At 40.3% G+C, this 12,147-nt stretch overlaps 1 protein-coding gene across 3 annotated transcripts in view; it reads left to right on the top strand.

Moving 5' to 3' along the window:
* Window positions 1–12,147, top strand: part of LOC137347654 (transforming growth factor beta receptor type 3-like) — a 144,866-nt gene that overhangs the window by 86,973 nt on the left and 45,746 nt on the right. For all 3 annotated transcript variants that reach the window (XM_068012306.1, XM_068012304.1, XM_068012305.1), the window contains 2 exons: window positions 4,404–4,551; window positions 11,516–11,687. In XM_068012306.1, the coding sequence (XP_067868407.1) occupies window positions 4,404–4,551; window positions 11,516–11,687 (320 nt within the window). The remainder of the gene's footprint in view (window positions 1–4,403; window positions 4,552–11,515; window positions 11,688–12,147) is intronic.

Here is a 12,147-nt window from a genome sequence, read left to right as displayed (position 1 = left end):
TTGATCATCTTGAACATCTCAATTTGATTATCCCTTCGTAATCTGTATTATATAGAATACAAACCTAGTTTATGCAACCTGTTCCTACAATACAATGGGCTGGATTTTAGCTTGCAGCTATCGCTGGGTGGCCTTTCACGTCCCCAGCATGGCCGCTTGCCATGAGTAAAATACCAATGGAGGCGGGCACGGGCCCTTAAGTGGCCTCTTAAGGGCCTTGATTGGCTTCAGTTGGGCGGGCCGTTCCCTGCCCCCCCACCTCTCCCAACCGCCGTAAAGTTGACTGGAGGCGGGAGCGGGTAGGCCTCCCGGAACCTCCCGCTCAATTTTACATCGTCCCCACGCCACCAATCGACCCGTTGGGGTGGCGTAAAATTCAGCCCAATATGTTTAGCTCCTGCTTCATTCTAGTAAATCTCTGCTGAAATCCTTTCCAAGGCCAATATATCCTTCCTGAGGTGTAGTACCCAGAACTGAATGCAGAACTCCAGATGTGATCTAATTAAAGCCTTATACAAAGGCAGAATAACTTCCTTCCCCCTCTTTGAATTCCAGCTTTCTTGAGATAAAGGTTAATATTCTATTAGATTTTTAATTATTTTTTGAGCTTCTGCATTAGCAAGTGATTTCTGAACGTGCATCCCAAAGTCTCTTTGCTCTTCTACAGTCCTGACCTTCTCATCATTTAGAAAATATTCTGATCTGTCTTTCTTAGGTTCAAAGTGGATGATTTCACACTGAACTCCTTTAAATTAACATTTCTAGAGAGATTGAATGATACCTATCTTTAATGCAGGCTGGCTTGTCTATTTCCAGCATTCTTCTGAATTTATTTCAGAGTTCCAATATTCAGTTTTCTTTTTATCTCTACAGTGTTGTTCTAGTGCCTAGTTCAATTGGTGCGAATTAATGTTTTCCTAAGCACAGGAGTTTTACTGTGCAGAGGTTTTATCTTTATTCCAGGAGAAAGAGAAAATAATCTGAAAGATCTATTCTTGTTTTCCTTTTCTGCAGGGGGTTTGTTTATCATCTACGTTCCATTATTCTTTGAACATATTTTGTTGATTTTGAAGGAGAAACACTTCGTTATAAGTCTAGTACCAATAATTTAAGAATCAAATATTAGCCTAATAGTTTCTATTGAAATGTTAGTGAAGAAACATTTAATCTGTACCTTTTAACATTTCACTGTCCACTATTTTAATCCATTTAAAATAATGTCCGTCCACTAATATCACCAACAGCATTAAAGTGTTTTATTTGTATTGTTTCATCATTTGTATTTAAAAATAATAAATGGTACAATTACACAGTAGCGTTTTCACTAGGTTGCACTGTTTTCTCAGCAATTTGTCTGAAATCGACCAGACCAGTGCAAAAGATCGAAGAATTTCACGTGCAAATTATGTCCGGTGCAAATCGAGTTTCTGCAATCTTTTGCACTAGTTGAAAAATAATATGCTGAAAACTGCCTCCCCCACACTGAATTAATCACCATGGCAATTTTCTGCTAATTGTGCCTGTTTGCAAGCCTTTGAGAACTTTTTTTTTTTAGGTGCAAGGATACTAATAGGCACCTTATTAGAAGCTTTTAAATATTTTAAATACTAAAACGGACTACTGTATACCAATGGGACTAGTTAATAGTTCTGTTTTTTTAAGTCACTTTCAGTTATTTAAAATTGGGATACTCTCAGATGGTGGACTAGACACTCTGATTATAAATGCTTATTTTTTCTGATGATTCCTATTTACAGCAGTATTAAAATTGCACCGGGTTCTCTTAAATATATCTAGGAACATTTTTAATGCAAAAAAAATTACAAAGAACAGTACAGCACAGGAACAGGCCATTCGGCCCTCCAAGCCTGCGCTGATCTTGATGCCTGCCTAAACTAACACCTTCTGCACTTCCGGGGCCCATATCCCTCTATTCCCTTCCTATTCATGTATTTGTCAAGATGTCTCTTAAACGTCGCTACATTCGAAAACACTGTCCAATTGTGCTGTTTCATGGAAGATTTTACATTTGATGATTTGCAAATGAATTTGAGTGGAAATTTAAGTAAAAAAATCACAACTGAAAACCAGAGCAGCTTGCACCAGAATTTCCAATTTACACCCAAATCTACCCTGACATCTTGGCTTTCAAGTTTAAAAATTAATAATTTCTGGAAAATCTCTTGATTTATTCATCACATTTTGGGCTAACAAAATGGAAAATTAATCAAACAAGACCTTAGATCGGAGCAAATACTGAGTTATAGACCATATTTGGGAAGGTTCTGGTTCTCAGCTCATGAAAAAACTTTGGACATGTGTTACGACCTCACTGAGACCGTTAACATTAAAAATACAAGCTATGAACCCACAGACCAACTTGATGAATTACACAGCATGATTTCACATTTTAAGACTTTTATTATAACAAAATTAAAAGAAATCCCTGTTAACTAAATAGTACTTTGTAAGCAGCTGATACCCCAGATTAAAAAGAAGTTTTTTTTTAACTTATTAAAATACTTAAACCTCACACCACACTTTACATGTTACACAGTCCTCTTTGGCAAAATCATTGTGGTTAAAAGTCTCAAACTCCTCCCAGTTGCAATAGATTGGATCTCCCAGACCTTTATAGAAATCAGTGTTCTCTTTGCTCACTTCTCCGGGCACTTTTGACATGGACATCTGTGAATAAGGTGATGATCCTGCTGGTCTTCTACTTCTCCCCAAGCTTCAACTTTCAAAAGAGGTTCAAGTCTTCTCAGACTTCTGAGAGCAGGTTTTTTTTTTCTCTCTCTCCTCTCTCTACCCACGCTCTTTAAAACTCACCTCTTTTACCAAGCTTTTTAACATCCCTCCTAATTTCTTCTTCCTTGGTTCAGTGTCTAATTTTGTCTGATATCGCCTCAACAATTTTCTACATTAAAACTGCTATATAAATGCAAGTTGTTATATAGTTTTTTAAAAAAGTTTGTTCTCGTGTCATTTTTAAGGATGTTGAGCTGTGATCCAGGTATTAGATTATGGAGGTTCATGCTAATGATGATGAATGTTGGATCAAACTGATATTAATCACAGCCATAGAAAGTATGGAATCCATTTGGTTGTGTTTAAGCAATGGAACAAATATACTATAATCCCATTTTGTTGCTCTTCTCAAAATTTTTCCCTAATTCTCTCTCAAATGTTGTGAATGCTCCAACATCAGTAGCTAATTGTGGTAAAGCATTCAATATTCTCATAATGCTAAGCTTTCAAAGAAATTCTTCTAACTTCCCCTTTTATGCTTCCAATCCTGAATCTACATCTTTTTTGTTACCAATTCACCAGTCAGTGGAAACAACATGGATATTTGAGATCTTCTCCCTTTACCCTTCTCTGCTCTAGTGAATTGACCTACAGGTTTTCAAACCTCTCATCATAACTAGATGCTCTTTTCCTAGTTGCTTTCCCAGTGAATCAAAGTTGCATCTGTTCCATGGCTTTCTATATTGGGTTGTTCACAACTGCACATAATACTCCAACTGCAGTCTAGCCAGTGCCTTCTATAAGTTAATCATTATGTTTTTCCTCTGTATAAAACCTATTTGCCCTACTTGTGGCTTTTTCCACTGGCAGTCCTGCTTTTAAAGATGTGTATCTGCAGCCTTTGTTTTCTCACTCCATTCAGAATTTTACAATTTTCACTTCTATCCTTATCCCAAAATATACTATTTCACACTTATCAATGTTGAGTTGGATTTTCCATTTCCCCTAATGTCTCTATGTGCTCCTAGAGCCTCTTGCATTCTTCTTCACTGTGCTCCTTATGTTGGTCATCTGCAAATTTTTATCTGCTATTAAATACATCAAGCTGAGTTTGGTGGACGAATATTAGCATGGAGCCATACATGAACTGCATCTTCATCTCAGGAAGAAAACTCAGAATAGGAAACCAATCCCATCCAACAAATCATGTCTATTGTTACCTGTTGCAAAGTTGTATTGGTATGATGTAGAAAAGTTCGCAGTCCGTAGAAAAGTCTAGGATATATTAAAGTAGAACATGTTATTTGAATGACAATTTTCAACAAAAATGAAAATTATTTTTGTATATATAAGTATGAATAAATATTCAGCTCATATTGTAAGTCAAACAAAAGAACTCCTGTGTCTGTATTTTTAGATGACTGGATTTTTTTCCTAATCCTTTTTATTTATTTATGTCCCTCTTTAGCTTTTAAATCTAGATTTGAGGGAAAGACTGGATGATCAAACTTTGCATATCTGGACTCATTTTGTTAGTTCTTGTAGCTTTTATTAATTTTCTATTGTATGGTCAAACATTAAAATATTGTGACTTATCTATTTATGCAATATTGTATTCTTGACACAAATCTTTTTGGGGGTCACGAAACTAGGAGCTCAGAAAAGAAGAGCGTTAACATGGATGTTGAATTTACACATGGGAATAATTGCCATTCGTGCAGCGTGTGGCTCATTATACAGAGCAATCAGCCTATGAACTTAAAGATCAGGGGAGAAGTTCCTCCTTCATTACACCTTAAGGTAACAAAACAATATCAGAATCGTATATCATCAAAGTTACAGTAATCATTTGGAACACTTGTGGTTAGGGAGGTGAACATTTTTCAAATAAATTAAATAAATGTAATAATATCTTGTTCTAAACATTGATGCAATTATATTTGGTATTTTTTGTTATATTGTGCCTAAAATGGGATAGATTCATATCCAGTAAACAAATCTTGAATGGATAACTATTCATTTAAGTAGTATTTTAAAGGAGGATGTGATCTTCCCTTGATTTTCTCTCTCCTGCATGATATGAGAATATCTCCCACCTCCAATTTTGATACAATTGAACAATTTGTAAAATGAGACAGGATTAATTTTGTCAAATTAAAATTTATTGTACTTCCCTGCATTATAGGAAATTGCATAAAGCTCTGATAATGAAACTGATGTCTGTTCTCTTCACATTTTGCTCAGCTGGCTAGCATTTATAAATCACAGTTCCTCTGTTTTCTTACATTAAGGAACACAAAGTCAAAATGTGAATAGTTTTTAAAAACAAACGTTGTACCTTTTCTATCTTTTCATTGTGTGGCTTATATTTGTACACAATTTGTCAATTGTAGCAATCTCCTCTTGCATGGATTTCATGGACCCCTTTCTCCTATATAATATTTATCCTTTAATGCTCCTTCTTTAATGAAGAGCTAGAGTATAAAACTTACGTTTGTATTTTTTTCTGTAAAATAAGAATTGCTGAGAAAGTTGGCAAGTAGCTTAGAAGAACTTCGGTAGATATGGCTTGATAGTTAATGTACATGATAAATCTTAACCAAGCTCTTATTTAATCCCACTCTCACCTATTCAATTGTAGCTAGTGCATCTCTTCCCACCCTCATGCCATTACCTCTGGAATCCCCAAGGATCTATACTTGGCTACTTCCATTTCCTCAACTATATGTCGCTTCTTGGGGACATCATCTGGAGACATGACAGTTATCTATGGTCACTCTTCCTGCAACCCCTTTAAAATTGTACCATTTCATTTTATATTGTTTCTCCTGATTTTTTCCTTTCAGTTCTGATGAAAGGTCATCAACCTGAAATGTTAACTCTGTTTTTCCTTCCACATATGCTGCCTGACCTACTTAGTATTTCCAGCATTTTCTGTTTTATTATCACTACTGTAATGTTTTCACATCTTTCTAAAATTGGTTTGCAAATTTGCTCCTTCATCTCCTTCCTAGTACTTGGTGGTCTATAGTATACAGCCAGCAGCGTAATAGTTCCTATTCTGTTTCTTAACTCAAACTGAATAGATCCCCAACATCACAGATGCCAGTCTTCAGCCAATTTGATTCACTCCACATGGTAGGTAAATTGGCCATTATAAATTGCCCCTAGTATAGGTAGGTGGTAGGGAAATATAGGGACAGGTGGGGTTGTGGTAGGAATATGGGATTAGTGTAGGATTAGTATAAACGGGTGGTTGATGGTCGGCACAGGCTCTGTGGGCCGAAGGGCCTGTTTCAGTGCTGTATCTCTAAACTAAACTAAACTAAATGGCTGAAGGCACTGGATACTGCAAAGGATCCTGACAACATTCTGGCAATAGTACTGAAGACTTGTGCTCTAGAACTGGCCGTATTCCAAGCCAAGCTGTTCCAGTACAGCTACAACACTGGCACCTACCCGACAATGTGGAAAATTGCCCAGGTATGTCCTGTACACACAAAGCAGGACAAATCCAACCCGGCCAGTTACCATCCCATCAGTCTACGCGCGATTATCAGCAAAATGATGGAAGGTGTCGTTGACAGCACTATCAAACAGCACTTACTCATGTGAATGTGGCATCAAGGAGCCCTAGCAAAACTGGAGTCAATGAGAATCGGGGGGGTGGGGGGGGTGGCGGGGAACTTGGCACTGGCTGGAGTCATACATTGCACAAAGGCAGATGGTTGTGGTTGTTGGAGGTCAATCATCTCAATCCCAAGACATCACTGCAGCAGTTCCTCAGGGTAGTGTCCTAGGCCCAACCATCTTCAGCTGCTTCATCAATAATCTTCCCTTAATCGTAAGGTCAGAGGTGGGGATGTTAGCTGATGATTGCACAATGCTCAGCATCATTTGTGACTCCTCAGATACTGTAGCAGTCTGCATCCATATGCAGCAAGACTTGGGCTGATGAGTGGCAAGATACATTCGTGCCACACAAGTGCCAGGCAATGACTATCTCCAACAAGAGAGAATCCAATGATCTCTGCTTGACATTCAATGGCATTACCATTGCTGAATCCCCCACTATCAACATCCCTGGGGGTTACCATTGACCAGAAACTGAACTGGACCAGCCTTATAACTACTGTGGTTACAAGCACAAGTCAGAGGCTAGGAATTCTGTGGTGGGTAACTCACCAAAGCCTGTCCACCACAAGGCACAAGTCAGGAATGTGCTGGAATACTCTCCACCTGCCTGGATGGGTGCAGCTTCAAGAACTTCTGGAATGTTGAACACCAACCAGGACAAAGCAACCTGCTTGATTGGCACCCCATGCACCATCTTCAAAATTCACTCCCTTCACCAGTGACGCACAGTAGCAGCCATGTGTAGCATATACAAGATGCACTGCATTAACTCACTAAGGCTCCTTCAACAGCACCTTCCAAACATGCGACCCCTACCACATAGAAGGACAAGAGCAACTGATGCATGGGAACACCACCACCTGCAAGTTCCCCTGCAAGCCATACACCAACCATCCTGACTTGGAACTGTATCGCCGTTCCTTCACTGTCACTGGGTCAAAATCCTAGAACTCCCTTCTTACCAGTACTGTGGGTGTACCTTCACCACATGGACCGCAGCGGGGTTCAAGAAGGCGGCTCACCGCCACCTTTTTGACGGCAATTGGGGACAGGCAAGAAATACTGGCCTTGCCAGTGACGCCCACATCCCGTGAAAGAATTTTAAAAAAATAATCCCTTTTCAGGGCTTAAACTGTGGGCTGAATTTTACCGTGGTGCCACACTCCGCAGCGGCTTGCTTTGAAGTTGGCAGCTTTCCGACACGGAAGCGCTGCCGCAGAGCCCCTGTGATATTACACGCGAGTGCCCATTTAATTGGAGGGGGCATAACAGCCGCACCCCCTGTGTCCCCAGCAACGGCGTCCAGCGCCACCGTGCCAGCACCATTTTTAAAGAGCTTCAAGCCCTTGCACAACATAAAATTTTTTAAAGATAGACGATGGTGCAAATGTAAGTGAAACACCTAATAACATTCCCACTGCCCTTACACACACCCCCAAGGAAGAATTGATGGATTAATTGAACATTTCTCTTCAAAAAAGTTTTGGTCTGATCCCAACCTTCCCCCTCCTGACCTTTAGCTACTTTAAACCTTGGTCCCTTCCCACCATCCCCCTCACCAATGAAAAGTCTTTTTCCCGTTTTTTCCCCCCCCACCCCGCCCTGAAATTTGCACTTCTACCCCCTCCCCAACCGTGTCTCACCTTGGAACTCCGTACGGAGTTCCGAAGACGTGCGAGTTGCAGCCGTCGCTGATAATATCGCTGTGGGACGGCTGCCGTGACCAAGTACGTTCGTTATCATTTAATTTACATGAAGTTGATTATTCAAATGAAATCTTGGCTGCCGTTGGCAATAATCAACGGGGCCTTCTCGGCATTGTGGGCCATGGGGGGCCGCTCCTGCAAGCATTTTACGGGCCTCTCCACCACGATCCACAACATCGAGGGGCTGGCAAAAATCCAGTCCTGTATCTTTTGACTATTATTGTCGCCGCCATTGCCCCCTCTGCATTTATCCCTTCCTGTATTCCTCCTGAATACACTCTTGCCAGAAGTGTTAAATTCCTATTCCCCCCTTTTAGGCAGGATTCCATTATTGACACGATATCATAACTCCATATGGCAAACTTGTGCCTGCAGTTCACAAACCTTATTTATCACATTCTGTGCATTTATACATGTGCATTTCTACATATGCACTCCAAACCCGCCCTAGCCTGCTGAGCATTGTTCTTCTGTATGATCCCTCCTATTTCTGGACTATTTATTCTCATGATCATCTTTCCCAGTCCTCTATGTACCACTTTTTCCCTCTCTGATGCTTCATCCTGGTTCACCTCCCTCTGCCAAATTAGTTTAAACTCTCCCCACAGCACCAGTTAACCTCCCGGGAGTACATTGGCCCCAGTCCTGTTGGGTGCAACCCATCCACCTTATACAGATGTCTCCTGCCCCAGAACTGCTCTCATTGGCCCAAGAATGTGAAACTTTTTCTCATGCACTATTTCTCTAGCCATGCATTAACTTGCTTTATTTTGCTGTTCGTATACTCATTAGCAAGTGACCCTGGGAGTAATCCAGAGATTACCAACTTTGTGGTCCTGCTGTTTAGTTTCCTCTCTAGCTCCTGAAAATCTGTCTGTAGGACCTCAACTCTTTTTTTTCCTTCCATTGTCATGAGCTATGAATTCTTGCTCTCCCCCTTGACAGAACGTTCTGTACCTGTTCAATGATGTCCCCTACCCTGATACCAGGGAAGCAACACACCATGCAAGACTCATTTCGGCAGTGCAAAAACCCCTGTCTATCACCCTGATTGTTGAATTCCCTATGACAGTAGCATTTCCATAAGATGATGTGATTCAAATATTAAAAAATAAAATTTTTGTGGAAAATTTTGTAATTAAAGTTGGATTGATTCTGCACAAGCTTATAATAAGGCTGACTATTAATAGCCATCACAAATTGGCTACCTTTGTACTTTATTCAAATGTACAATATAATACAAAGCAATGTTCTTCCAAAACATGAAAAGAGTTAATGATCACTGATGTAAGACTTTGCTGAACAACTTGAAAAGTTAAAATGGTTTTGAGAGTAGAAATAATTTTGTTAATGGAGTGGATTATGCTTTGTTTTTCACAGAATAGAATAGTATAGCACAGAAGGAGGCCATTTGACCCATCTTTCAAAGAGCATATGGAAAGAAAATATTTAGCTGTTTTTCCCAAAGAACATCATAAGATCATAAGAACTAGGAGCAGGAGTAGGCCGTCCGGCCCCTCGAGCCTGCTCCGCCAACCAATAAGATCATGGCTGATCTTTTCGTGGACTCAGATCCACTTACCCGCGCTCTTACCGTATCCCTTAATTCCTTTATTGTTCAAAAAGATATCTACCTTAGCTTTAAAAACGTTTACTGAAGAAGCGTCAACTACTTCACTGGGCAAGGAATTCCATAGATTAACAACCCTCTGGGTGAAGAAGTTCCTTCTTAATTCAGTCCTAAATCTGCTCCCTCTAATCTTGAGGCTATGCCCTCTTGTCCTAGCTTCACCTGCCAGTGGAAATATCCTCTCTACTTGTATCTTATCTATTCGTATCTTATCTATTCCCTTCATAATTTTATATGTTTCTATAAGATCCCCCCTCATTCTTCTGAATTCCAATGAATATAATCCCAATCTACTCAGTCTCTCCTCATAAGCCGGAATCAACCTAGTGAACCTCCTCTGCACCCTCTCCAGTGCCAGTACATCCTTTCTCAAGTAAGGAGACCAAAACTGCACACAGTACTCCAGGTGCGGCCTCAACCAGTACCTTATACAGCTGCAACATAACCTCTCTGCTTTTAAACTCAATCCCTTTAGCAATGAAGGACAAAATTCCATTTGCCTTCCTAATTACTTGATGTACCTGCAGACCAACCTTCTGCGATTCATGCACAAGGACACCCAGGTCCCTCTGCATAGCAGCATGCTGCAACTTTTTACCATTCAAGTAATAATCCTTTTTACTGTTACTCCTACCAAAATGAATGACTTCACATTTATTAACATTGTATTCCATCTGCCAGACCTTTGCCCACTCACTCAATGTATCTATGTTCCTCTGCAAAGTTTCACAGTCATCTGCACACTTTGCTCTGCCACTCATCTTAGTGTCATCTGCAAACTTTGACACCCTACACGTGGTCCCCAACTCCAAATCATCTATATAAATTGTAAATAATTGCGGTCCCAACACCGATCCCTGAGGCACACCACTAGTGACTGCCAACCAGAATAGCACTCATTTATCCCCACTCTCTGCTTCCTGTTAGTCAACCAATCCTCTATCCATGCTAATACTTTACCCCTAACGCCATGCATCCTTATCTTACGCAGCAGCCTCTTGTGCGGCACCTCGTTGGAGGCCTTTTGGAAATCTAGGTACACCACATCCACTGGGTCCCCATTGTCCACCTTGCTCGTAATGTCATCATAGAATTCCAAAAGATTTGTCAAGCATGACCTGCCCTTCATGAACCCATGCTGCGTCTGCCCAACGGGACAATTTCTATCGAGATGCCCTGCTATTTCTTCCTTGATAATAGACTCAAGCATCTTCCCCACTACAGAGGTTAAGCTAACCGGTCTATAATTCCCCATCTTTTGTCTACCTCCCTTTTTAAACAGTGGCGTCACATCTGCTGTTTTGCAATCTGCTGGGACTACCCCAGAGTCCAGCGAATTTTGGAAAATAACCGCCAGTGCACCTGCTATTTCTCCCGCCATCTCTTTTAGTACCCTGGGATGCATTCCATCAGGGCCAGGAGACTTATCAATCCTTCGCTCCATTAGCTTGCCCAATACTACCTCTTCCGTAATAATGATTGTTTCCAGGTCCTCACCTACGTTCGTCTCTTTGTCAATTACTGGCATGTTATTAATGTCCTCCACTGTGAAGACTGATACAAAATACCTGTTCAATGCCTCGGCCATTTCATCATATCCCATAACTAAATTCCCCTTCTCATCCTCTAAAGGACCAACATGTGAACTTTTTTTTTCATGCATTTTTTTCCTTTTTACCAGAGTAAACTGACTACTGCTTGACAAAATGAAAAGTTAGAAGGGTGACATCGGTAATGGCATTTGAATGTAAACTGTAGTCTGATTTAAATAATAACCTTGTATAATTTTCAGCTATCTCACGAAACCAATGGAACATGGCCAGGATTGAAATCAGCAGTTGATTCTAATCTCCCAAAAGCCTCAGAAGAACTGATGGAATGGACCATTCAAAATGGGTTAGCTACTGCATCTCTGACAGAGATTCCATTGGTTGATGAGATCAAACTTAAATTTGAACTTCATGGTAAGAGGAACAATAGTTTCGCACAGCCTTTGAAGTTATTTTTTGTTGGCAAAGAAATATATGATGATGTCAAGTAAACTATGTGAGCCTGAAATGGTACGTGGCATAAGCAAATTCCCAAAAATTAAGGAGCATAAATTTAGGAAAGGTGTTGGAGCTTTGGAGTGGATACAAAGGAGATTTGCTACAGCGGTGCCAGGGATGTGAGACTGCAGTTATGTGGAGAGACTAGAGGGGCTGGCATTGTTCACCTTGGAACAGGGAAATTTAAGAGGATATTTAATAGAGGTATTCGGGATCATGTATGGTTTTGAGTAAATAAGGAAAAACTGTTGCTAGTGCCAGAAGTGCTGATAAGCAGAGGACACAGACTTGGGGCATGATTTAATTCATATGTTTGGATTGGAATGTGTATTTTGTGTTGGCTTTTATCTTTGCATTGTGGACAAGAGGATAATGT

The sequence above is a fragment of the Heterodontus francisci genome, chromosome 32 (genome assembly GCF_036365525.1).
Source record: "Heterodontus francisci isolate sHetFra1 chromosome 32, sHetFra1.hap1, whole genome shotgun sequence".
NCBI classification, from domain to species: domain Eukaryota; kingdom Metazoa; phylum Chordata; class Chondrichthyes; order Heterodontiformes; family Heterodontidae; genus Heterodontus; species Heterodontus francisci.
Note: the sequence above shows the minus strand (reverse complement) of the source record. Positions and strands in the feature narration are given on the sequence as shown.